Source organism: Oryzias latipes, chromosome 15 (assembly GCF_053564925.1).
Source record: "Oryzias latipes strain Hd-rR chromosome 15, Olatipes_Hd-rR_3.1".
NCBI classification, from domain to species: Eukaryota; Metazoa; Chordata; class Actinopteri; order Beloniformes; family Adrianichthyidae; genus Oryzias; species Oryzias latipes.
Genome location: NC_136251.1, coordinates 19,391,474 through 19,419,463, shown reverse-complemented (window position 1 = coordinate 19,419,463; position 27,990 = coordinate 19,391,474). Strand labels below are relative to the sequence as shown.

The 27,990-nt window shown below is 43.1% G+C and overlaps 1 protein-coding gene across 12 annotated transcripts; it reads right to left on the bottom strand.

Moving 5' to 3' along the window:
* Window positions 1-174: 174 nt before the first annotated feature.
* Window positions 175-27,990, bottom strand: LOC101161669 (pleckstrin homology domain-containing family A member 1). Of its 12 annotated transcripts, XM_020709463.3 has the most exons (14): window positions 27,639-27,990; window positions 21,154-21,378; window positions 20,463-20,519; window positions 20,327-20,372; window positions 16,195-16,292; window positions 15,740-15,871; window positions 14,538-14,678; window positions 14,220-14,288; window positions 13,693-13,757; window positions 13,521-13,584; window positions 13,236-13,325; window positions 12,331-12,404; window positions 3,709-3,783; window positions 1,784-1,922 (listed from the first exon to the last, which is right to left on the bottom strand). In XM_020709463.3, exons 2-14 carry the CDS (start codon window positions 21,292-21,294, stop codon window positions 1,916-1,918), a joined length of 1,059 nt encoding a protein of 352 aa, XP_020565122.1. In that variant the 5' UTR covers window positions 21,295-21,378; window positions 27,639-27,990; the 3' UTR covers window positions 1,784-1,915. The 12 variants fall into 12 exon arrangements, with proteins under 12 accessions (XP_020565120.1, XP_078788586.1, XP_011482643.1 ...); XM_020709461.3 differs by lacking the exons at window positions 1,784-1,922; window positions 3,709-3,783 and adding an exon at window positions 175-1,560; XM_078932460.1 differs by lacking the exons at window positions 1,784-1,922; window positions 3,709-3,783 and adding an exon at window positions 175-1,560 and having other exon boundaries at window positions 27,602-27,762.

The following is a 27,990-nucleotide window of genomic DNA, read 5'->3' as shown; positions in this document are numbered from 1 at the left end:
TCTTTGAAAATGCAGAGACATCACCACTGTTCAGACATTTTTGTGTGAAGAACCACATCGTCTTGCAAATCAAGATTGCTAAACCTGCTGAGATCCAGCCTGAAAAAACCTCACATCCCCTCCAGCTGAATGCATTTCTGCCAGACTTCTATAAGCAAAGCGCAGATGCTCCAACACATTTTCAGTGTTTATTTCTTTCAAGTCATCCACATAATAAATACAAACAAATCAAACTAGTTACATCAGACAGAAAAGAAGGAAAACGGCTTGATTTTAGCAAACTGAAGTAAGACAGTTGTGCATGTTTAGCAACAGGGGAGTGGGACGTGTTTGGACTTTTTTTTTCTCTCCCCCCCCATCACAAGGCTGCTGTTTTAAACAGAACCGGCACCAGGAAGTGAAGAGGAAAAAGACCCGGAAAAAGTAAATGCATATAAAAAATAAATCCATCTCACAAGAAACAAATGTAGCTAAAAAAAAGAAAAAAAACAAAAAAAAATACGGAAAATTAAAAAAGAACACCTGAAGAGACAATAAAATGTTAGCATGCAGACTGTCAGAATGTCATCCTATGAGACCTCCCCTTGTTTCTGTTGATCTAAAACCCTTTCTTTTAATCAAAAACCCATAAAACGCACTGCTTTAACACTATAAAATACAGAGAGGGTGAGGTCGTGGGAAGCTAATGTTGATTCTCCAGGAAATGAAGTAACAATGACGCCACAGACAGAAAATGTGTAGAAAATGTTTTAGTTTGTTCATTTTTCTTGTAGTGTTTCATCCAGTGTTATAAATGAGTGAATAAACTAACCCTAAAGTTTAGTTTCTGGTGATCCGAAAGGCAATAAATCAGTTAAAAAAAAAAAAAAAAATCTCCCTTGTTGAACAAAAACCCCTTGTGCCTGTTCAGGTTAAAATAAAGGCTCATCCTTAAGTTTTAGTCAGTAAAATGTTTGGTTCTTTTAAACATAAAATTCTGGTAAATAGCTGTGCTGTAGTATTGGTGTGAGGGCAGAAGGATGGAGGTGGGTACTGGATCGTCTTTGGCACTTAAAGCTCAGTTTAGAGGTGACCCGACTTGTTTCTACTGCGCAGTTTCAGGAGCTCCACGGTCGGTTTGTGACGTAGCTCCTAGTGCATTAAGCCAAAGTCGGAATCGCAGACATCCTCAGACCGAAGATCCACGTCGATTGGTCAGACCTCACTAACTGGCAGGTCTGCCTCATCCAGGTCCAGAGGAATTTCCAGTACGTCTGGCTCAAAACTACTCCGCCGTCGCCATGGCGACTCCTCTGGGACAGTGATGGAGGTCACGGGGGGTGGAGAGGTCACTTTGCCACAGGCGTCTCCTGCAGGGACAGGCGCGCCGTCGTGTTGCTGTGATTGAGGCGTGGCAGCAGGCTCATGAAGTGCTCGCTGTCCCAGGCCAGGCTGCGGCCGTGCGCCGCACGGGACAGCGGCCCCCCACTCGGGGAAGCACTGTGGCATTGCAGATGAGGGCGAGGGAGGGACGCAGGGAGCCGTGGGGCTGCGGTAGAAACTGGAGCGGCTGCCATGTTCCTGAAAATGACAAGCGAGTCACTGTGAGAAGATAAAACTAAAAAGTACAAAACACCCAAATACAAGCAGGTTGTTTGAAAAGATGAGTTTACAGACTTGGAACCAGGACATTGAGGCCTGATGCAGCCTGGAGGCTGTGGAAGTGTAGAGGTTTTGCTAGAGTGGAGATGATGGGGGTAGTAGTAGTAGCAGCAGCAGCAGTGGTAGCAGAAGTTGGAGGTGTAGCAGGAGTAGTAGTGTCAGAAGGTTTTAGTTTTGGTAGCTTTAAATGGTTGCAGTGGAAGATCAAACAGAGTGGCGTTGGAAGCAGGATTTGGATGTTGCTCATTATGTCACAGCTTGTCATTCTCACATTTCAATCTCTGGAAAACAAACAGAAGCAAAAGAGGAAAGAAAGAGAAAACCAAAAATGGAGAAAAACTGAGCAGTTAGTGAAGCGCTGGACGGCGAGCAAAGACACAAGATAGATATACATTTAGATGATCATTTTTAACGCAAGCTTCAAGCCATGCAAGGATCTTGCAAACTACCGCTGATTTGTCTTTTCAGTTTGTTTTCCTGGAAACAGAGTTTTACGGTCAGCATGAAAGAAAGAAAGAAAAAGAAAAAAAATCCATCAATGCGCCCAAATATGGTGATGTCATAGGAATCTATGTGCCATAATGCATCTGGACTTCTGGAACTGCAGACAGCACGCCTACCAGAAATCCTATCCTTAAGGGGGAAGACTCTTCAATTCTATCAAGTTATTCTTGTAAAATGCTTTTTTTTTTTCATCACTTCTACAACTTTATTCTCATAAATGTAATTATTTATAGTGTGGCCCTAATGCTCTGTCATAGAAAAAAACACTAATTACATGAAGTAAACATTTTTAACCGTCATTTCTCTGAGGAACCAGAAGCAGCCACTTCTTTGCTTTAGTTCGTGGATGAGGAAGAGTCGGCCCACCGTTAACTCATTCTGACTTAATGCACTGCTAAAATCAGAACATCTGTGTTGTTATAGGGGATTTTTAACAGATACATAAGGTGTTGCGATGTTTCAAAATACAAATAATATATACAAAAAAATGTCACTTTTCCGACCTTGAAACCAATATTTTTGAAGCACTTGTTCTTAAATGAGTGTAGGAACGCAAGGCCCCGCTTTATACTTCATAGTGACTTGTAATCGCTCAGGTCGTATTTGGAGCAAAGCTATCAGAAGAGATTCGCCCTAATTATTGGGAAATTAAAAAATCTCATGACATCATACGCAAATTACGCCTGTAATACAATTGCGTGCTTATCACGCCATTTCAATTTTTTAAAAATATAGTTATTTGGTGTGTTAAAGCTTTAAAAATATGTTTAAAATAAGTTTCATATAGGTTAAAAAAAATCTCAAAGATCCTTATATCTTCTTTTTTCCCTTTTCAGCTTTTCCCGTCAGGGGTCGCCAAAGCAAATCAGCTATGGTGTCATTTGCATATTTGGTTCGGTAAAGATTTGATGTCCTTCCTGACACAACGCTCTATATTTATCCGGGCTTGGGACCAGAACAATGTGACCCTGTCTTGGGGCCCCAGGTGGCTCACTATAAATAAAATACCAAACAACTGAAACGCTGGAGATAATCACTTCATCAGGCTTGAAGAGGATATTCGTAATTTAGGAGTTACAGTCGCAAGCCGACCGGACCAACCTTAGCATGAACTAGACAGCATGATTGCAGTAGAGACGCGGTACGATTGATGTGACGGCTGATAGCCAGGAAGTATAAGCCGGCCATTACAGCATGAGGCTTTGCCAGTTGGTGCACGTTTGAACCTTTTAAAGTGTGAATTCTTGTGTTTTTGATGAGACACACTATTACTTCATGCAGCATGCTGAATCCAAACATCCAAACTGAGCTTCATATCCGATTCAAGACACATTAGAAATGTTCAATCATTAACTTTACTCATTTCTTTAGAAACTGAAATTTGATTAATAGATATCCCAACACATTCATGTAACCGGTCATTAATACAACGTGTTGCGTTACTTAAATCTATGGCTTACAGCTTTGGATGTGCGGATTCAAGTGTGAGGCATGCACAGTTACAGTAACATGGAACAGAGTTTTTTGTTATCATGACTATGAGAAAGAGGAAAGAAAACATACAGGCAGCGAACAGGAGGCAAGAGAAGTGACAAGCAGGATGTCACACATCTAAGACAGGTGCAGAGCTGCAGCAGGCTGCAGAGAGAACAGGGCACGGAAGGGCAAGGAGGAGAGAGAAGGTGTGAAACAACACTTTCAGACACACACGGGAACAGTAAGAGTTCGGCTTCATGCTTTCAGTGTATGTATGTGGATGGATTTGATGTGCATTTGCACCACAATGTTAATGGTGATGTCTGAAGATGGTTAAAAGCGCTGCAAGGGGAGGAATTGCAAGTTAGAATGGTTGTAAACCATCTGTACGATCCAAAAACAGGAACATACCCCCATTTCAAAACACAAACTAAAGCTTTCTGGAAATGAGACAACCTTTTCCATTTGGGAAAAAAAGAAATCACAACACCCAAATATCCAACTTTTTTTGCTCATTACCTACTTTTAATGCTGATTTTTCTCCAGTATGCATGTCTTTAAACTGTCTTTGTAACCCATGGGTGACTCATAGGCAAAAGCATGAAGGATCCCCGAGGCCATGAGTCCTTCATCAGCCTGACCTACTGTGACCTGACTGTTTATCTGTGCCATCAATCCAGTCATGCATTCATCCTCCCAACATATTGCATCACTCTTCTGCATCCGATTTGCATTCATCACACAGAGCTACATGTAAATGTAAAAGAAAACTGAGGTTATGCTAGAACCAGTTTCTAGTCAACTTTAATGAATCTGTAGCTCAATTTTTCACCAAAATGTCTAAAAACGTACTTGTAATTAGAAAAATAACACATTTGTTTATTTTCTGCTTGTTGTACAGTTGAATTAATTAAAGGCCCACTATGATGGTTTTTGGTGTTTTTAACATGCTCCAGTGGCCTTTTTCTGATGGAGGACAAATAGTAAGAAAATTAAGATTAAAATTGCATTTCTTGTATTTCATTCATTCAAATTGTTGAGAAAAGGCAGTTTAAAAAAAAAAAAACATATTTGGGACATGGGAAAAACACTGGGCGGGTCACACTCCACTCCACAACAGGGAACGGGGTTGCTCCACGCCATCAGTCCCACCCACAAGTCAGAGGCAAATTTCCAATGAACTATTGCAGAAATATGTCTTACAAAATACCTAAAAACATTATAATTAAAAACAAAGCTCTGAAAATAACGCAAAAGATGATCGAAGCAGGACTTTAAGAATTGGATCTAGAGCAGGGGTCGGCGACCTGCAGCGCCGCAGCCGCATGCGTCTCCTTCCTCCCTGTGCTGTGGCTCTCTGTGGTTTTGTAAAATAACTATTATGCTCTAAGATTGTTGTGGTGCCTTTAACAGGATGCGCGACGGGGCAGAAGTAGGAGAGCAGCGTGAAAGCGCGGAGGGGGCGTGTCTGCAGCTGCGAACGCGGACCAGAGTCTGTTATGGCGAGAAGTCCCTGTCCGCAGATCCAGGCGCGCCTCAACGTGGGCGGAGTTAAACGTGTTGAGGCACGCCCACTGTATATGATTTTTTTTCATCACAGTAAAGGTTGACATTTAAAAATACTAAGTGTTTCAGCTTTCTGAAGCTGATCTGGTTTCTTCAGTCAGTAATGAGCTGCTGTGTTTAGGAAAAGATTCTCTCAGATGCAGGTTGGTTGTGGAGATGCTTCTCGATGAATTTAAAGTCTCTTTTCGCATCATCAATTAAAGTGAATTGGTTCCAGATTTTGCTTCTTTTTCCAGCATCACTCATTTCTCTACGTTTTTGTGTTGATGTCTCTTCCAGACTTTTGTTGCACCTGGGACAATCACATGGCCAATCACATGGAAGCAACTCAATGCATTTAGGCATGTAGATGACATCTGCTGCAGTCCAATCAAGAGTAAGATCGGGGAAGAAAGGAGATTTAAGTGACTTTTGACATTCTGGCTATCTTGTTTGCCTTTCTGTATCAAAACGACGGCCAAACCAACAAAAGGGAATACCTGTTCTCTTTCAACATTCGTTTCGGTATCTCACTATGGGACACGCCCCTGCGCTGTCCCCCAGAAGCTCTTTTTCATTACGCCAGTCTTGACTGGCAGACAGAAGATGACGTCTGCTCTCAGGAGGAGGGACTTCCTCCTGCTATAAGAGCCGGACGCCATCTTCTCTCCTCAGTCTAACACCTCTTCTCGCTCCCAGAAGCATCCTCAGACGGCAGGTGTAGTATCCGAAGCTAGCTTAACTGTTCCTAGAGCGAGCTAACAACTCGGTCGCTGAACGCTAGTCGGTGTTACATAGCTTGTCTGGGTCACGCGGTTGGTCTGTCTCCAAACAGCACCCGTTAGAACTAGTCACCATACTAGTAATTTTCGCGCTTCGCTCTCAACCGGAGTCGACGAAGTCGTCATGGAGCCTGAACCTTTCCTCGCCATGGAAACGGTCAGACCTCTGCCTAGAGCCTGCTCATGTGGCAGCAAAATCGCCGGGGCAGACACCCATTCTGCCTGTGCTGCATGTCTGGGGCTGCAACATGCCCAGGACGCGTTAGCATCTCCGGCTAGCTGCGAGCATTGTGCGCGCCTCTCCCTCAAGACCCTGAGACGCAGACTAGCGCGCCAAACTAGTCTGTCCAAGGCGGACCCGGTCTTGGGGGTAACCAGCCCCCCACTACCAGAGGAGTCTACGCAGGGAGAGGTGGCAGGCATGAGCTGGGGCGACCAACTGGATACGGTCGCGCCACTCGAGGGCATGGATGAGCAGGAGGCCGCGCCCCCGGAGTTTCAGGACACTGTGCCCGACTCCGGAGACGAGTCCATCAGCCTCGGCTCTGAGGGGGACGAGGAGGACAGAGAGCCTTTCCTTCTGCCATCGGCTGCAAAGCCGCTGGCTGCGGGCGACGCGTGCGGCGGCTTCCCAAACCCGACCGCCGCGATGGACCTGCATGATGTCTGCAGAAGAGCAGCTGAAAAGCTGGGCATTAAGTGGCCTGAAGCCCTCACCGAGGCCACCACGTCTCGCTATGAGGGAAAAAGACTGCCTAAAGCCAAGTCTTCCAGCAGACAGCTGCTGCCAGTGTTCCCTGAGTGCTTGGAGGAAGCGACCAGGACCTGGAGCACCCCCTTTTCAGCCAAAAGCCCCGTCCTGGGAGGCTCGGCTTTGGACTGGGCCAACATGGAGGAGAACGGATTCTCGCAGATCCCTCCAGTCGAACCGCTGCTGGCTTCCCACCTGCACCCAACACAGAAGTCCACCATGACTTCCGCGGGCCCCGCCCTGCCCTCGAAAGCTGACTGCTTCCAGTCAACTCTCACCGAAAAGGGCTACAAGGCAGTTGCCGCATCGGTGAAAGCCCTGAATGCATCTTCTCTGCTCCTAGCCTACCAGGCAGAGCTGCAGGAACAGATGTCAAGCACTCCAACCCCAGACTTGTGGAACGAGCTATGCGTGGTCACAGACCTTTGTCTGCGTCTCCACAGGTCCGCAGTCCAAGCCTCTGGGCGAGCCATGGCCCTCATGGTTGTCCAGGAAAGAGCCCGGTGGCTGAACTTATCCAGTCTCTCTCAGAAGGAGAAGACTCAACTCCTCGATGTGCCGGTGGACCCAAAGAGCCTATTTGGGCCAGCAATGGCCACAATGCAAAGGCGCTGTGAGGAGAAGAAACGGGAAGGTGAAGCACTGCAGCTGTGTCTGCCCAGGAAGGTACCCCCTCCTACCCCAGCTGCACCGCGTCTTTCCTTCGCTCAAGCGGTAGCTAGACCAGCTTACCGCACTCCGAAACGCCAGCCTCAGCCAGGTGACCGGAGCCACGGAAAGCCTGCTGAGGCCAGAGGGGCCTGGGCCAAGAAACCGTCTGCTCCCAACGTGACAACGTCAGCCCAGCCAGCGCCTCCTGTCGCTCAGAGCGCAAAGAAAAAGAGGCGTGCCACCTAGGGCGCAACCAACAGGGATGGAGAGCGGGCAAAACCAGAAGCCTGCTTCCCCCCTTCCACGACACGTTCCGTTCCTGTCGTTTTTCTCCAGGGCATGTTCCAGCCCGACCAGAAGGCGTGCAGAGGCACAGGTGGCCCTCACTGTTCACAGCCAGTTGAAAAGGAGAAAAGAGGGACCCACAGAGAGCTCAGTGGAGCCACAGTTGGGTCCCAGAAAGTGTTTGAAAAGGTTTTTAAAACCAACACAAATAAAAAATCCCCGAGGCGCGCAACCAGGCCCCGAGCCAAGGGCGCAGCCTCAACACAAAAAGACAAAACAAAAAACAAAACACATACAAATGACGGGAAGCCGAGTGGGAGCTGCGCAGCTGCACATGAGGCCACAGGAGGGAGCTGTTGCTCCGCCAGTGGCACAGCAGCCCAGCACCGTGGTAGCAACGAGCCCTGCGCCAGCGCAGCTCGTGTTGGCCACGCCCACCAGTGTCTCAGCGCGGATGTCGCTCGGCCCGCTCTCGGACAAATCACAGCAATGGCGGCACTGCGGGGCGCCAGACTGGGTTATAAGCACTGTTACCAAGGGTTACAGACTCCAGTTTGCATTTACCCCTCCCCTTTTCAATGGTATACTGCAGTCGCAGGCCAGGGGGCAAAATGCACGAATTTTGCAGGAAGAGATCAAAACACTGCAGGGCAAAAGAGCCATTCAGCTAGTGCCACCGGAGCAGGCTCACAGCGGGTTCTACTCCAGATACTTCCTGGTCCCGAAACGGGGTGGAGGCCTGCGTCCGATTCTAGACCTGCGAGCACTGAACAAATACTTGAGGAAGTACAAATTCAGAATGCTAACACACGCAGGTCTGGTACGGTTTGTGCGTCCAGGAGACTGGTTCGTCTCCATAGATTTGAAAGACGCATATTTTCACGTCCCAATATACCCCCCTCACAGAAAGTATCTCAGATTTTCCTTTCAAGGGAAGGTTTACGAGTTTCTAGTGCTCCCCTTCGGCCTCTCACTGAGTCCGCGGGTGTTTGTGAAATGCACGGAGGCCGCCGTCGCACCCATGAGACAGATGGGCGTTCGGCTGGCCATGTATATAGACGACTGGCTGCTCGCAGCGCAGTCTCCCGAAGAACTCAGGAGGCAGGCCGGGTTGCTCACATCGCACCTAACTGCACTGGGCTTCACAGTAAACTGGGGAAAGTGCGTATTGACACCAGTTCAAACGATCACTTTCATCGGCTTATCCCTGAATTCGGTCGAGTTCAGAGCGCGACTCTCAGCGGAGAGGGTGACAGCCTTCCGGGCGTGTCTGTCACAGTTCCGCAGGGGGGCGTGGATAACATTCAGACTGTGCCTCAAACTCCTCGGGCTGATGGCATCGGCGCTGTCCGTCATCCCTTTTGGCCGCTTACACATGCGACCTTTTCAGCGGTGGGTGGCGTCGCTCAATCTAAGCCCCGCCCGCCATGGTCACCGACGAGTGCTTGCTTCGGTTACGTGCATTCTCGCCCTACACAAGTGGAGGGACATCTCCTTCCTCACCACGGGTGTTGTCATGGGAACCGTGCAAACAAGACAGGTGATCACCACAGACGCCTCGCTGACAGGCTGGGGAGCCACTCACGAGGGCAGGACAGTGAACGGTCTGTGGGGCTCCCACATGCGATCAGTTCACATAAACTGCTTGGAACTCCTGGCGGTGTCTCTTGCACTGAAACATTTCTTACCCTTTCTGAAAGGGCGCCATGTTTTAGTCAGGACCGACAATACCACAGTGGTGGCGTATATCAACAGACAAGGAGGGCTGCGCTCATTTCAGTTGCACACGCTAGCACACAGACTGATTATGTGGAGCAGCTCCCGTCTTCTGTCGCTGCGGGCCATCCATGTACCGGGGATAATGAACCGGGGAGCCGACCTGCTCTCCAGAGGGAACCCGCGTTACAGGGAATGGAAGCTCCACAGCCAGGTGGTAGCCCAGATGTGGAGCATTTACGGTCAAGCAGAGGTCGATCTCTTTGCGTCAGCGGAGAACGCCCAGTGTCAAATGTTCTACTCTCTGACGGACCAGAGCGCCCCCCTGGGGGTGGACGCTCTAGCGCACGAGTGGCCGTGCCGACTTCTGTATGCGTTCCCACCGTTGGAGTTGATTGCCCCTACCCTCACCAGGGTTCGGGAGGGGAAACACTCTCTCATCCTCGTAGCCCCTCGGTGGCCCGGGAAACACTGGCTAGCGGACATCATTCAGATGCTGCACAGCCAACCGTGGCCCCTGCCTTTACGCAGGGACCTCCTGTCGCAGGCCCGCGGGGAAATTTTTCATCCTCATCCGGAGCGCCTGGCTCTGTGGGCCTGGCCCGTGAGAGGCTGAATCTCATGGCAGCGGGACTCCGGCAGAACGTCGTGGACACGATCCAGAGTGCCAGAGCGCGGTCCACCCGCTCCGCCTATGGCGCCAAATGGCGCGTTTTTGAGGACTGGTGCGTAAAAATGGCCGTATTGCCTTTCCAGAGCCCAGTCCCAGTCAGTCATTCTATCGTTCCTTCAGGAACTGATTGAAAAAGGTTTGTCCTTTTCCACCATTAAAGTGTATCTGGCGGCCATATCCGCCTGTCACATAGGTGTTAATGACAAAACAGTGGGCCAGCATCCGCTTATTTGTCAGTTTATGAGGGGCGCACGTCGGCTCCGACCGGTGTCGAAAAGCCTTGTTGCTCCTTGGGATTTACCGGTGGTGCTGGACGCACTGTCGTGCGCACCGTTTGAGCCACTGAGGCAAGTCAGCCTCAAAGCGCTCTCTTTTAAAACAGCTCTGCTTATTGCACTAGCTTCTGCTAAACGAGTGAGCGACATCCATGCGTTGTCAGTTCACCCGTCCTGTTTGCAGTTCTCCAGAGGGGATTCTAAGGTTTTGTTGAGACCGAATCCGGCATTTATGCCCAAGGTTTTCAACCCTACCATACCTTGCCACCCCATTGAGTTTTTGGAATTCAATCCGCCTCCCTTTTCCTCTACGGAGCAAGAGAGGCTTCACACATTGTGCCCTGTGCGGGCGCTGCGCATGTATGTGGAGAGGACGGCTGGCTTCAGAAAATCTGAGCAGCTGTTTGTGTCATGGGCTTCTCCTCACACAGGAAAGCCTATCACCAAACAACGCCTGTCACACTGGGTTGTGGGCGCTATAACCATGGCTTATAACAGCAAGGGGTTAACACCCCCGGCGGGCCTGCGCGCTCATTCCACTCGCGGCATGGCATCATCATGGGCAGTTTTTCAGGGCATCTCTCTGGATGATGTGTGCACGGCTGCCAGTTGGGCAACGCCTCACACTTTCATCAGATTTTATAGACTGGATGTCACTAGACCAGGGCTGCCTCACGCAGTGCTAGGTGTGGGGTCCACACCTTCACCTGTATGATCAGCCTGGTTGTTCTCTGTTGGTCTTCGGAGTAAGCTTATCTGGCAATACGGGAGTCTCTACATCCCATAGTGAGATACCGAAACGAATGTTGAAAGAGAACTTTAGGTTAAGAACTTAACCCCGGTTCTCTGAAACATGAGTGAGGTATCTCACCAGATCACCCTCCTTGCCTGGAGCGAGAAGAGGTGCGCTTACTTAGACTGAGGAGAGAAGATGGCGTCCGGCTCTTATAGCAGGAGGAAGTCCCGCCTCCTGAGAGCAGACGTCATCTTCTGTCTGCCAGTCAAGACTGGCGTAATGAAAAAGAGCTTCTGGGGGACAGCGCAGGGGGCGTGTCCCATAGTGAGATACCTCACTCATGTTTCAGAGAACCGGGGTTAAGTTCTTAACCTAAAGTTGTAGTGAATATATTCCTGGAGAGATGCTGCACTGCTTTACAAAGGTCTCATTAGGTTTCATTGATGTTACTTTTGTGTTTTTAATCCAACTTCTGCAACAGCAGTTTGGAAAGCTGCACTTAAACAAATCTCATCACAAACGATGTGGTTTTATTTGAGGACCAAAGCAAACATCCACTGAGAAGTCTTCTTGAGCAGAACGCACAGCTGCTTGGGAGCATTTAGCGATCTTAGCTATCCGAGTCATGAGTCAGCAAATCTACATCAGAATAGTTACGATAATCAGACTTAAAAGCTGATCTGGTTTATTTAGACGAGTGAGCTCAAATGTTGTCTTCTGCTGGTCCCTACATCTGGATTTGAACTTTTTTTTTTTAATTTTAAAGAACGACAGCATGACATTTGCAAAACCATAAAAAAAAAATAAAGGGGGGAAACATTAATATTTACCTGCTGCAAAATAAAATGTCTTGGTTTTTAATTTGCATATTTTAGTTTCATTTTAATGAGTTTGACAATAAAAAAAGGCTATTATTAAAGTGCATATTACCAACAACCCCGATGAGCTAAAGTGCATTTTCTTGATCCCATGTTTGTTTAGCAGCAAATGTAAATACAAATAAAAGTGGAAACTTTCAAAAGAGCTGCGTATGGCAGTGTAGCAGAGGAAAGCGAAGGAAGAGGATGAGCAGTGAGGATGAGGGCGTGGAAGGGCTAATCGCATCATCACAGCCATACATGGGGGTGTAGCTGGTACTTTGCGGGGGAAAAAAACAAGCAGCATCAGATGAGCAAAACTGTCTGATCTGCTCACAGGAAGATCTATTAAAAAAGGGGGGCCAGTCAGTGAGAGGAGGTGGGGAGGGGTATACTGAAAAAGGTGAACTTAAGGGGGATTTAGACAAGCTGACATACGTGCTGCTGCACTCCCCGATTCGGGACGTATACCTCTGTATACAAGGGTTCGACAGCCGTCTGGCCTGCCGCATCTGTAACAACACAGTGCAAAGCAGGATTAGAGCAAATGGGTTGAGTTCCCATCTGAAGAGGAGAAGGGTGGAAAAACCACCGTAAAGAGGAGGGGAAAGAGGAGAGATAAAAAGAGCGTGGCAGCGGGACGCTCACAGTCTGAGCAGAGGGGACCGACTAAAGCAGAGGCTTGTGTTTCTGCTGCAGCTACAGAAACAGTCCTCTATTGTTGTCACCTGCAAGGTTAAACTGCTTTTTAAAAAAAATTTAAGCTGAAAGATTGTGGCATGAGATTGGAGAAAGGTTCGTCTCCAGCTGACGCACGTTACTCTGTCTCTGTAGTCACTGGAATCCATCAACGTAAAGCCTCTCAGCTGCAAAATACAATCTGTAATTTATTGTTGGGCTGTGATGAGGAGGGATGATAAAAATGCTGAATAGACGTTTGAGACACAAACTGCAATATAAGCTTATCAGATAACATTCTGATCAGCCTTTTTTGTTTAGTGAATGATCCTTTTTAAGGTTTTTTTCTGCTGTAGTGTGCATGTCTGCAAACTAGGAGCTTATAACCAATATTTAGCTCAGCCTTTCCTGCATCGGAACTCTAAAAATTGCTCGTCCACTTGTAAAAACCACAACAAGATGATCTCACAGTAACATTTTCCAGAAATTCTATTCAAACGAGTCAAATAGGGAAAAAGAAAGGATTGTGGTGACACCTGTTTTCCACTAGATGTCCCTTACAGCTTTTGCTTCAACAAAATCTAAGGTCAAGCTATATTTACTGGCAAAATGTCTGACTCCTGTCAGGTTTTTATCTAATTTGTTCTGCACTGCGAGATACATACTGTGGCAGCTGACCTCCCGGGCCCCCGCTGGGCTACGATGGCAGCTGAGACCGCCTTAATCCAGCTGTGCATATCCTCCGGACTGTCAGCCTAGTGGAAACACAGAAGATGAAATGAGAAGTGTCAGGAGTCTAACGAGATAGGAAGGAAACCCTCCCATTTGAAAAACCCGTTGAGAATGCATGCAGAAAAAAAAAAGAACTAAATATTTTAGCGCGGCTGCATGTCGGAGAGCTCCTAGTCTGAAAATGACCTACATTGGTCTTTGGAAAGAAAACAACATACCTGGATGTAAAATGTCCTGGATGTAGTGACGACTTCAAACAGATTATCTCTCATCATGATGTCACTGTGAAGAGGCAGATGACAGGTCGGATCATATTTACAAGTTATCTAAATCTGTCCTGATTGTGTTCCTGCATTTTTGCATGAGAAAACGTCCAGACATGCTGAATACCTCTGTTTGCACTCCTGCACTTTGTGAACTTCCTTCAGTGGAATAATTCTCAGAGGCTCTTTTTCCTAAATGCAAGAAATACAAAATCAGAAACTCTTTTACTTATTGAGAATTACATTTCAATTCTAATCTATAAAAAGCGTCTGACTTTGTCTACTTCCAATAAAGCAGAAAAGTAGATTTTTATAGAAATGGCACAGGAAGTTAACTAAGAAGGTGGCAGTTCTAGCATGGATAAAGCTATTATTTTATTCTGACATTCAAAGCAAGCTAAAGGCACTAGCATATCTCTGCACATCCTTGTCTTTGTTGCAGAGATGTGCAGTGTTACACCCAGCAGTGTTTCTGTGCATGGCAAGATGGGACATGTGAGGTCAAGTCAGTGAATTCCACAGATTGTTGAGAATACAAGCTTGAACTTGGGGTAGAAGCTGCTGTTATTTTATTCCTCAAAGCCTGCAAAAAAAAAACTACCAACGAGGAAAGACAACACAAACAAGAAAAATACGAAAAGACAATTATCATACCGAGTCTGACTTGAAGTAACTCATGGAATTTTCTTCCAGGAGGAAATATCGTCGCTTCCAGTTCCTCATCTGGGAAGAAAGGAAAAGGATGTATAGCCCTCTTGTGCAGTTTTCAGTCAAAATAATAGCCAGTTGTCACACTGTTATCCATATATCCTCCCCATTTCTAAGTATATTTCACATTTACAGACTATTTAAAAGAACTATTTTGACCACACTGTAAACAGTTAATGTCTTTACACTGATGGCGGCCTTCTTTTTGTGAGCTAAAGCTATAAAGTCGCTCAAAGATGAAATGAAAGCAGCTCAGGAACTCACCACTGCTCCCTGTTTGACGCAGTAACCCGCCTTGATGACGCTGTGATCCTGAGCTGGTTTACTCAGGAAATACGGCAGCTGGCTGTGGGAACGATGAATGGCCTCTCGCTCTGCTCGGTCTGCGCAGTCGCCGCTGTCATGCTGGAGGATGATGGACGGGCAGATTCAAAACAAATAGAAGCTGAATACATTCACTACGACTACAGTTAAAGAACTGTTGTTAAATGGCAGACCTTCCACACGATACAGACAAAAACATTTCTTTCCAAACCAAAAATACATAAAAACTAAAATCTAGTTAGAAAAACTTAAAACAAATTATTTCCTCATTGAAATAAGATGGGGGGGGGGGGAGTATTGTATTTAGGGTTTTTGAAACTAAAGTTATGTAGTTCGTAAGCTGATCTTCTAACGCTTATGTTGTTTTTTCAGGTTTTGTAAAATCGGGTTAGTGAAACTGCCACACAAAATGATATAAAAGCTGGTTTAAAGTTGGAAAACAGAGTCTTTATAAAAAAAAAATTTTTTATTTCAAATCAGGGAAAATTCTCATTTTGTGACAGCAAGGAACCAATTAAAAGTGTTTCTAAGAGTAAAGATTTGAAACCATTTGGAAACACTTTACTACTTTAGTGAAGGACAAGAATGAATCTGAAGACCAGGAGGACCTAAAGACAGCTTTGTAAAAGAGGAAACTTGTTAAATGGAAGGGTGATTGTTCCCATTGTTTGTCCTTCTTTATGTAAAAAGCTAAAACTATCAAGGGAAAACATTGGTAAAAATGTAAAATACACCAAAATCTTTAACCATTAAAACAAGAACCTCACTAAAAAAAGACAGCAGAGCAACAGGATGGCAGGATTTTCCAAAATGATTTACTTTAAAAGCTGGAATCTGGCCTTAACTAGAGATATTGATTCATCAAATCCATTAATTGATTGTGAATGTGACTGTGTATGGTTGTCTGTCTCTGTGAAGCCCTGCAAGGACTGGCAAACCATCTGGGGGACTATCCTGCCTTTGTCAGACGGGGGTTGAGATAGGCTCCAGCGACCCTCTGACCCCGAACTGAATAGTGTTGGGGTCAGTTGTTGTATTCCTTCTAAATCCTCTAAAAGTTGTTTTTCAAGTACAAGTATAAGTACATTTTCTCAAACCGCTTAGTCTGTGTCAATACAGCCATGTTTACACAGAGATCCTACCTGTGTCTGGGTAACAATAGGGACTCCTCCAATGATTTCAGTCTTATAGGACACTTGCTTCTTGGGTACTGCTACATCTGGCAAACCCTTCAGGTTTTCAGAGTTCTGCTGACCGTCAATCAACTTTGGCACCTTCAGCAAAATCATTAATCATGTAAGTTTACTGGCACAAAAATTTCATCCATTGTCGTAACTGCACAACATATAAATTAATCCACAGTTTCAATTGATTTTAACATCTGTTTCTTAATACAACCACCTTACAAACCCCTTTTACATCATATCCTCTATTCATGGAGAACAATGGTTTCCAGAAACTAGTCCCACAGTATCCTGTTAGTCACCCTCTGGCTCATTTCTGATTCCTTAATTGCGCTCTTACTCATTTCACACAGAAAACAGAGGGGGGAAAAAATCAAAGCAAACTGACGAGAAGTTGTGAGTGTTTCTCTTACAGTGATCTTGGTGGCTTTATTAAGAGCGTTGACCCACTCCACCAGGTCCTGTTGATCATTGGCCTGCAGGAAGAACTTCCGCATCCCAGCATTGATGACTAACAGATCAGGAAAACAGGAGAGAAGGGATGAAATGGAATTTGTGCCTTTTCACTTACATCAAATCTGAATCATGTGTGCCAGCAAAGCCTCTGGTTCTCCAAAACATGAAGGGTCTTTCTCTACAGATTCAGCTGCAATCTTCTTATTCCAGAGCTTTATTTCTAAATGTTTTCAAAGGCGTTAAAATTCGAACAGAACTGTTTCAATCGCACTGAAATTTTTAGGTCAGTGGATGATTAGCTGTAGATCAGGATTTAGGAAGTAGCAAAACTTTTTATGTCTACAATAAATCCCTTAGGGCTTTGGTTCAAACCATCCTCGTGTCTTCTGTAACTTCAGAATTTACTGGCAAATCAAACCACTAGAGCTGGACACCACAATTCTTTCACACTTTACATAACTTTGATTAAAAAAAAAAAAAAAACCTTTGTTCATGCTATTTATAAAGAAGGAGGGGGTAAACTATTTTTCGATAGCTCCTGCAAACTGTTGAGCAAACCTGCTTAACTTGTAAGACAAAGCTAAGTGTGCAAACTGCCAAAATTGAAGCATAGTTACACTGTTAAAAATAACCTCAATTATCTCAGACTTAGGATCTGATCAGGACGTCGATACCCTGTCAAAACCTCAACGAGGCAGCCGGCGCACACACAGCCAGACAACACACACGGACGCTGTGGCAACTTTCTCACACATGGACATTTCCTGTGATTGAACTGGATGGAAAGCAGGACGGAGGGCAAGTGAACAAAAACAGAGATGGAGAGTCAACGCCATTAATTTTCTCATTTGCAATATACAGTCAAGACCATAAATATTTGGGCAGAGACATCTTTTTTTTAATTTAGTTTCCGTACATTACCACAGTGAATTTTAAGTAAAACAACTCAGATATCATTTAATTGCAGACTTTCAGCTTTTATTCCATGGGTTGAACAAAAAGATTGGACTTTGCTAAAAAGCATCTAAAAAAACCAGCAGAGTTCTGGAAAAACATTCTTTGGACAGATGAAACCAGAATCAACCTCTACCAGAATAATGGCAAGAGAAAAGTATGGAGAAGGCGTGGAGTCATGATCCAAAGCACACTACATCATCAGTAAAACACTGTGGAGGCAGTGTGATGGTCTGGGCGTGCATGGCTGCTAGTGGCACTGGGACACTAGTGTTTATTGATGACGTGACACAGGACAGAAGCAGCCCAATGAATTCTGAGGTGTTCAGAGACAAACTGTCAGTCACCTGATCTTAACCCAATCGAGCATGCATTTCACATGTTGAAGACTAAACTTCAGACAGAAAGGCCCACAAACAAACAGCAACTGAAAGCCACTGCAGTAAAGGCCTGGCAGAGCATTCAGAAGGAGAAAACCCAGCATCTGGTGATGTTCATGAGTTCAAGACTTCAGGCTGTCATTGCCAACAAAGGCTTTTCAACCAAATATTAGTAATGACCATTTTGTTTTCAGTTATTTCATTTGTACAATTACTTACGAGCCCATGAAATGAGGGGATTGTGTTTACAAAATGCTTTAGTTTTTCACATTTTTATACAATCTTTTTGTTCAACTCATGGAATAAAAGCTGAAAGTCTGCACTTCAATGGCATCTGAGTTGTTTGATTAAAAATTCACTGTGGTAATGTATAGAAACTAAATTAGAAAGAATGTGTCTCATTCCAAATATGCATGGTCCTGACTGTATAAATATGTTTTGAAATACTGGTATTGTTGAGAATAATCTTTCTTCCTGTTTTAAATTAATACTCACAGCAGATAAGATCAAATATGTCAATTAACCGAAAAACTAAACACCACAAATTCACCTGCTCCTTCATTTCTATGCGACTGTGCAGATTGTTTTATAAATTGGCTGCTAAACAAAACGGTCGTCCCAAAAAATGAGCCGAATGTAATTTTTTTTTCTTTTTCTAATAGCACCTGCCATTGCCCTGTGTCAATCACCATACCAACCTGAGTTGATCCTGAGCAGCACAAGATCTCTGAGTGCTATTAAAAAAGCCTAAATTTTATCAGAGACAGTTAAATTAAAAACAGACCTATTCAGATGAATTTAACGTTTACGTGTTTGAGCTCTACTCCTATATATACAGGATTATCTTTGGGGACATTAATCTGTGAATTTATTAATCAGTTTTCTTTTTCTTTGAGGTGAGAGCTGAGGCAAATAAAACATTTTGCTTTTGTGGAAACCTGACACGCCATTCCTACAGTGATCAGTTACTTATTAACAGTGTTGTACCACAAGAAGGCTTATAAAAAGGAGTTAACATTTAAAAAGTGGTTTGTCAAAACCATTAAGCTGAGTAAACTGCATATTGTATGATATAAAATATAAAAGAGCTTTGAGGTGGTTAAGTAGGATTTGATAACAGAGGTCTGGACTTACTTTAGTACTAATGTAGCTCAGTAAACGTACAAGTACTAAAGAGATGTGGCAGGTTTGTGCCGACCACTCCAGTGTATTGAAATTATTTAAACTGAGAAAGAAAGAACTGGAATATACACTGAAGAACCAGGGATGATGGAAATATTAGTGCTTTAACAATCCTAACTAGAAAACATTCGTCTTCTGCTGAGCTAGCTCTCTATCACCCATTTATCTCGAATCAGCGGAAACTACAATCACTTTAGGACGACCATATATCTTCCAATAATAGTTGCCCCAACTTTTATTTGGAAAATTATTAGATGGGTAAACGGGGTTTATTTAGTCGTAAGATATTAAATAATACTGTATTTACAACCACAAATGTAAATAACACTGGATGAACATTTCTGGATTTTATGAAATTATCACTACAGCAGGACGGGATAACTGAAGCCGCATATGATATTACTGATCAGCAGACGGAAAAAGGTGGAGGGTCATTAAAGAGTACTAATGTCTACATTTTGGGTCATTTCTTCAAACTCGACATTTATTGGAAACAGGCATCAATAAGAGAAATATCACAACTAGAGGATGTATGATCCATATGTCACCAAGCATAAACTGAGACACTTAAAGGACACAGCAGTCTTGAATTGAAAACATTACATAAACGGTGCCTTAAAAGGTGGCAAAGATCACCGCAGTTGATTTTGACAAAGGTTTTCATTGAGCTAGTGCAGCTTTAACTCAAAACTTTTAATTGGCCAAACTGAATTTTAGATTATTATTTTTTTAAATGTAGTTATTCATTCTTTTATTTTGAACAAAACATTTTAAAAAAATGCTTTACTAAAACAGAATAGTGTAGTTGTCTTCAACCAATGGTCCACAAGATCTACCAACCTTCTTTTTGCTAAACAACCATGTCCAACTTGGAATTATCAGGTGTATCAAGAATTAAGCTGGCAGTTTTTGAGGATCAGGGTTGAAGTCCACTGTGACACTGCTTTGGAACAAAACGTAGATTGTTTTCATTTCAGTTTGACTTCGAATAGGAAGAAGCTACATTTTCACGAGTCCTAGCTGTTTTTCCTTCCATAAATCACTGAATTGGCTTAACTTTAAAACTTTAAAACAACTTTAAAACAAACAGTGTTTTTCGGACTCACTCAGTTTTCCAATCGCTTACGGTTACTCTAACTCATTGCTTTCCCTCACTCAAAATACTGAAGTATTTATATACACAACAGGAGATGCAGCAGACAATCCATGAGCAAAAGAAACGCCGTAGTAAAAAAGAAAGAAAAAAAAACAATATTATTAATAGCACCATACAACCAAGAAACACCAAGCAAATAAACTAACAATAAAATGATGTACAATTAATATCAGGTGAAAAATGCTCAAATGTTGTCTGAGCAAAAAACACTATCTGCTCAAAGGAAAACTAGACTGAAATTATAAACAAAAACTGTAAACACTTATTTAAAGTAAGGGTTATATTAAAGATGCTAAATTCAATCACGTTCAATTGGCATCATTAATGGGATCATCATCATCACAAATGTCTTCAGGACATGCTAGACAGACTGTGCATGTACTCAAACAGTGGAGAAAAAAATGTAGCAAGACTTACCAAAACAGAACTCTGCTTTGGGCCTGAGCTTGGTGGCATCACTGACCTTCAAACACAGAGACCCCGCAGTCATTAGGGTCACACTCCATCTATGACAGGATTCTTTTTCAATAAAGACGGTAGATGATCTACTAACCTTGGAAATGTAAGTGAGCTTTAGGGAGCCAACACAGTCTGTACCAACTGGCAGGTTCTGGATTGAAAATTATAAGAAAATGTAAAAAACATCTGCAAATAAATATTTTTTGTTAAATACAGCATATTTTAACAGAGTTAACAGTGTTTTGATGCGTCTATGAAATGAGATGCATTCTTAACATAATTGTTTAATCCAGAAAAAAGGGACTTTATCATTTAGAGATTTTGTACAAATGAAATTCTTAAAGCTGTATTATTTAAGTTAAGTAAACCAAAAATACTATCACTAAAAATCCAACTATAAGGGTCACTGTAGACATTATATTCAGATTTTGTTGAGTATTTTCTACCCTTCTTTCTCCCATTATATATAAAAGAAAACGACAACATAAATCTTTTTTTTTAAAGAAATACACAATTAAAATGTATCTGATCTTGTGATGCTGCCAGTGAACAAAATATTAAAAATGCTTTCAATTTTGTATTCCTAAAGAAATAAATAAAACAGTTTATTAATAAAATGCCTAAATATGTATAAATAGGCGTTTCTCCACACCAGTGTGGGTAAGCTGTTAGCTTCATTGTCTTATTTTCAGTCAACTATTTATTTGATCGCTCAAATTTGCCTTTTTTTTGTGGCGAGCCATAAATAAAGCAAAAAAGCTAAGCTAACATCCCTCTGCAGTTACCTGTGGGTTGTCCATGAACCATACCAAGCTCCCTTGCTGGGTGTCCAGTATGAAATACCGCCGCAGGAACTTGCCACTGCCCTCATTCTCCTCGATGTCCAGAAAGCCACAGATGCGGTTCTGTCGGTCCACGTAAGGCATCTCGCCACCGGGGACATTCCCCGGCCTGCTGAGGCCGGGAACAGAGAAGGAGAAGCAGGGGGCAAGCGAGACCAAGAAGAAGTCCTTGAAGAAACAGCCACAGAGAGGAGGGAGGAAAAAAAGTGTGAGGCAGAGGAGAGGAAATGAGGAGTTTCGCTTGTCTTTGTAGTTTCTTTTTGGTCCCTCTTATTGTATCTACCAAATCTGTAGTCGCCCTGCCACCTGGAGCTCACCAGTCCACAGAGCAGACCATGTGACCCAAACCACAACTCTGCTTTTATTCTTTTAGACCAGCCTCACCCACTCCTTGGCTCTTTTTTTCCCCCTGTAACACATACTCAACACATCGTCACTCTCTCCTCTACTTCCTACGCCCACTTGCTCTCTTTTTTCCCCCCTCTTCCTTTGCAGTCGTCTCCTTTTTCACATTCTGAGCCTTCTCCTCTCAACTGCTCACTCATCTCATTTGGCAAGCCTCTGCCCAGCCCCTTCGCCTCCCTCCCTCCACCTCCAGCTCAGCACTGCTTACGTATGGCCAAAAACATAGCATACATGGCTAAGATCAGCCATGTTTTCCACCCCAATAATCTGTGCGGGAGGGAACTTTGCAACTCCTTAGAATACTGCAAAGGTATTCAAGAAAAATGATTATGGCTATGTGTTTGTGAATGCGACCATCTTGATACAGTTTGTGTGCGTGAATACAGAGCTACTATTGTCTTTTGGGGCGAAACTCTAATAAAGAAAAAAGTGAATAAGACAAGTCTGAAAAGCAAAGATAAAGCCTGGCTTTCTCCAACATTATGAGCTGTGTGTGGGTAGATGTGGGGGGAGAAGGGACAAAAGGCTCGGTTGTTGTCCATGGACTGCGACGTGAGAATCTCAGACTCTGCATTTACTTGAGTTATCGCGATGGACACAGGCATTAGAATGGGACAGAGTGACCATCATTACTCCTAAAAGACATAAAAAATATAAACCAAACAAACAACCTTGAACAATAAGTGACTTAATTGATTTTAAAATACTTTTAGCTGTTTGTGTTTATATGGGTGACCTGATAAGCTTACTGAGAATCGCTGTGAGAATCTTTTTAACTTCTGCTCTCCATTTTTGTTTCACTTTGATTTTTATCATCACGAGTCAAGAATGAAGTTGGACTAGTAGAGACTCATATCTGGGCATAGCAAAATGTCAACTTCCTCCCTGATTTGCAATGTGTTTTCCTGCTTATCTAGTCCATTGTGTTTCCATTTCTGTTTGTCGATTTGCAATCATTTTCAGCAATAGTGCTTTGTTTTGATGGTTAGAAACAAACAGAAGTACTTGGCAATCTAGGCAACAATCGGGGCAAACACACACAAACTATACAAGTACATCCAAGCCACCCATACCATGAGCACTGGTACACGCCACATCAACAAGATAGCTCCACCTTTTGCTGATACATTCTGGCTGTGGTTTCTTACCTGTGCTAAACAAAGTCATGTGATTTAATAACTCTACAAAACACACAATATCTTAAATAATTAGGTCTCAAAAGTAAAAACCAAAAAACAGAAAATACCTCAGTAGATTGATAACTTGACATTTTATAGATAAATATTTCAATGACCCGCCAGAACACACACATCCAGCCAAGTTCAGTCTGCCACAGTTCTATCTAAAGGTTCTATCTAAAGGTTATATCTAAAGTATGGTGGCAACCAGATGCTGCAAACCAGATAGGCTTGAAAAAACTATAGTCAGTGATTCTACCCATACGAAAGAAAAAGCTAAGAAGTTCCATGTGGTCAGAGGACTGTTACTAAAACAGAAAATGTAAGAGTGTGACAGATGTTCTTACTAGTGAAACCCCTCCCTTCTATTAAATAAAGGCTAATAAATAGGACCAGTAAAATCATTACTTGACAATAAAAAGCTTTATCTCAATTCAAAAACATTCAGATCAGCCGACAGTTTTTAAAAGAGTTCAAGGATGTTTCCGTAAGACATAAACAGCATCAATACTAACTCTAATAAGCTCAAAATAATTGTAAGGTTGGAATGAAGTCAAAACTCCATTGTTCTTCTTTATAAATAGATGTTGAAAATATATGAAAGATTATGCATGGCATTACTAATGTATGGCTCCTCACACTGATAATCTAATGATAAGAACAGTAATAAAAGGCTTCCCCCAGAAACCCTTGAAGTCTGAACACAGGACTAGCAGAAAAAGTAAACTATCAGCAAAGATGACTGTGTTTAATGTGTTTATTATAGTTCCAATCACGCACAATATGGAGAACTTTAAAAAAAAACAAAAAATAAAAAAACTTACATTTTTTTTTTTTTAAAGTACGGTGATGCGGTGATTGTCACACCCCTATTGTAGACCCTGCCTCTGGCTCGTCTCACACCCCCAGCTGTCCCTTAACTCCCTCTGCATGAAGCCCATCTGTTGGACTATTTAAACATGTATGGTAGATGTAGAGTTAGATAAGATAATTCTTATCCAAGAGTTCTGGTACATTACCTGTCCATCCTGGGAGAGGATCCATCCCTTGTGTGGGCACCCCTGAAGTTGAGTTTTTCCTCACCAAGGAGTGTCTAAGGGCAGGGATGCCCAATTTAGCTTAGTCTGTTTAGTTTAGTCTAGCCAATACCTATTGAATTCTGTGACTTCATGTTCTAATGATTTCATATTTATTACAAAATTACCGGTATGAAGCCCGTTGAGATGACTATTGTTGTAGTATTGGGCTATACAAATAAAATGGAATTGAACTGAAACCAGGGGTGTCAGAATCTTGGCCTGGAGGGCCTGTATCTTACTTATTTTTAAATGAACCTGCCATTGAAGGTCCTTTAGCCAAACACACCTGAAACAGGTAAACAGCAGCAGTTGAGACAGGATTTCTGGTGTTCCTGTTCCAACATAGTGCCCATATCAAAGTCCATATAGACATGGATGAGAGTGAATTTGGTGTGGGGAAAAACTTGAATGGGTTCCATAAAGTCTTGACTTTAATCCAAAAGAACAATGTTTTGTATGAAGAACAAAGCCAGACCTTCCCGTCCAACATCAAGGTCTGATTTAACAAATGCACACATGGAAGAATGGTCAAAGAGGAATAAAACCACTTCTAAACCTGAAGAAAGCTTTCTCAGGAGAGTTTAAACAGTTTCAAAGGGTAAGTCAGCATCATTTTAAATCCTAAGGATTTGGCGAATATTACTTGTGTGTAAAAAGGCAGCCAAGAAAATACGTATGTACTCTGGGCCATTTATGGAAAATCTAAAAACGTAATCATGCTTAGCTATTAATTTAGAACCAACAATTAACCTAACTCTAAAACACAACCTAAAAATTAGACGCTGGGGAAACGAAAGACTGGAATTTAAGTTGAACATAACCTTCGCAAAAGTTATCGCACATTCAACTTTTTAATTACACCTGTTGTGAATAATGGTCACGGTCTAACTTCTGCATGGTATTGGTGCACAGTTAAAATATGCTTGGCTATTTCTTTAGTGTAAACAGATTTATAAATTATACAGGTACACAAACTTACGCTAACGGCTTTTTCCAACATAGTTAGAATAGTGGATTGTTCAATATGGTTAATATACATGCTAGGCCTCCAAGATCAACAATTAATCACAAATTTATCGTTATCGCGATATGAAGCTGTGCAATACCCATATCGCAAAAGACGGCGAAAATTGCAATTAATGGTTACATTAAATTTGCTAAAAAAATCTTATGGCAGCTTAAAATGCTTAACAAATCAAAAAAATCCATTTATGCATTTGACCAATTGGATGTTCCCTTTCACATTGTTGACCAATTGAATGGACCCCTTTTATGTTAAAGCTTTGGAGCTCAAACAGGACCAACCGGCTGCTCCGCGGACGCCTCTGCGCTCCGCCCTTGCCCCGCGGGCTAATTGCCTCTCCATTCCTATCTTCTCCGACACCCCTCGCGAGGGGGGCGCCGGGAGAGAGCACTTCGTGCCCCCTGACGTCCGGACCCACCGGCCGGTGGACGGAGCGAACCGTGTCTCTGAGCAGAGCAGCCGGACTTCAAGTTTTGTGTTTGAAGGGAGGGGAGGATGCTTTGTTACGTGTGGGAGGCCTCGGACTGCCATCCGTCCCGCAGCTTTATTGAACGAGCAGACCAATTCAGGAGAACCATGTCTCCCGTCTCTGAGCAGTGCTCGGACTGCCAGCTCACACAGCGGCTTTGGGGCGGTGTGTGAGCTTTTCAAAGCAGAAATGTCGCTCAGTCCTTAGAAACCGTTCAAACAATCACGTGCATTTGTGTTTCCAGTCGTGTCCCGACAAATTAAAGGCTGATGTTATTTCCACAGCCACGATGCAGATTGCGGCATTTCCCGCATGGATTTTATGTTCATCCAGGCTAAAATGTTGTCAGCGCATGTTAGCCTTCAGCTAACCGTTCTTCCGGCTTCGTTCTTCCACAAAAAAGCACTGACCACACAGATTAAAAATAAATTGATCAGCAAACAGGCGCTTCATAATAACCATAACAATAATAAAAGCATGTTTAGAAGATCATCTCGTATATTACGGAGCTGCTATATATATGCATGCAGCCGCTCGGCTTTTTTAACACTACTATTTTCAACACTACTGCGCATTCCCAAATGATTTAATCAGACCGAAAGTGAGACCCATGTAAACGTTTGTTCTAATCGGAAAATGTTTTTCTGGGCCCATGTACAATGTTGAATTCTAATCCGACCATAGATCCGATCAAGATATTTTGCCCATCTAACCACGGCTACTGTTTCTTGATTAAACAAATTACAAGAAGTTGCTTTAAAGAGAATTTAATCCAAAAAATTGATATATTAATCCAGCGTTTTTCAAGAAATGATCAATTTAAAAAAAAAAATCTTTCTAAGCCCCAGTCCTTTTTACAATAGTAGAAGCTCCTTGTAGCCTTGGTTTCTCCAGGTTAGATTGTGCAAATCCTGAATTTCTTTTATTATCCATAATTAAGAAAGTTGGATCGAATAAAGTTGACTTTAACCAGTGCTCAGTCCTTGAGGGACGCTCGTTTTTTAAGACCATCTTTGCCCCACCTACTATTGATCACCTAAACAGGTATTTGCTGTTTAATAGAATCTCCAAAAGCAGGTGATGAGAGACAAGCAGAACAGAAGTCACTGAAGGTTGAGATTAGATATCCCATATTTACAAAAAATAAATAATAATAATACAAAGATGCCAGATGGTTAAAAACAAAATCCAAAGTACTCAGTATCCTTGTCAAGGTGCTTAAGTTCACCTTCATACAGCTTAGGTTGACAAAGCAATACTTCCTGAACCGTAACAAGACTGAACAAGAGAACGTCAGCATGCCATGAATGTGCTGAGAACACAATCAAAAAGGGAACCAAAAGACAATGAAGATTACTTTTACTATTCACAATAATACACTTTATGTTCTTACATCTATGAGCCTTAATTTAATAAAAGAACATTTGAAATCAGGTAAAAATTGTTTCTTTTTCTTAATGTTAGATGTTATATGTGCTTGATGTCCAAAATATGACACAGGTTCGACATTAGAAATACAAATAACCTGACTCCTCATATATGAGCAAAAACTAAATTAGTTATAGTTACTGGTTTATTATAAACCAGTACTATGACTAATCAACAGAAAAAGCCTGAATCACTGCAGATCATTTTGTTCAAGTTTTCGAGCAACTTTGAAACCCAAATAAGGCCGTTGTGGTTATTTTTAAACCAAATAAATAAAGGTTTTACGCTCACAACGTAAGCTGTGACGTCACACGAAAACAAATTCAAGATTATTGATCCAAAGTTTGCAGGGAGAGAAAACCAAACTTCACAGACAAACCACCCAAACCGAGACGGAAGTGAGAGGACCCCCGTTTCAGTGACAGCTGCAGTGGGCTGACATTAGTCCTCAAACGGCCACTGTTCGCTGAAAAAGCGTCCGCGTTAGGTTAGCAGCATGATGATCATCCACACAGCTGGGCTCTCCGGCCTCGAAAAGACTGCCTGCCTCAAGCTAGCTTTAGCATCCAGTTAGCATGTAGTACGGTCACATAAACCGTCATTTTCAGACTTTAAACCGAAGATTCTACACACCACCGAAGCATTAACACACACTCCCATTGACCGTGCTCATGAATTAAGTTGTCTCATCCAAGTTGACCCATCATGCTGACGACTACTGTTAGCCAGCTTCGACAATTTTGAACTTTAACTCCGAAACAAAACAGTGGTTTGAATTATTGGTTACTCGAAGATACGTTAAACTAACCAGCTTTAGTTAACTGAGTTGTCCCATCGGTAGCTACCTCTGTCAGCGGCTGTAGTCTCGGTGTTGTTGAGGCTGTCCTCTGCGCCTCAGCCCATCTCCCCCTGATTCAGGACAAAATGCTGCTCCAACAGTCCTACCGATCTGTGCTGCCGTAGATCGTGTCTGGTGAAGATGGCCGCTCTGACGCAAAAGTAAGCAGGCTCAACATCCGCACGCCAGCTGTTTTGCGAGTCAAACTCTGATCTTTTTAGCGTACACAAAAACTTTTATAGGTAAATATTAGCTTTCCTAATTTGCATTTGTAAAATGATCGTCACAGTTCTCATGCGGATAAAACAAAACGCCAGAGTAAGAGGTCTTTCTTTTCATCAGCTCTCAGTGAAAGTATA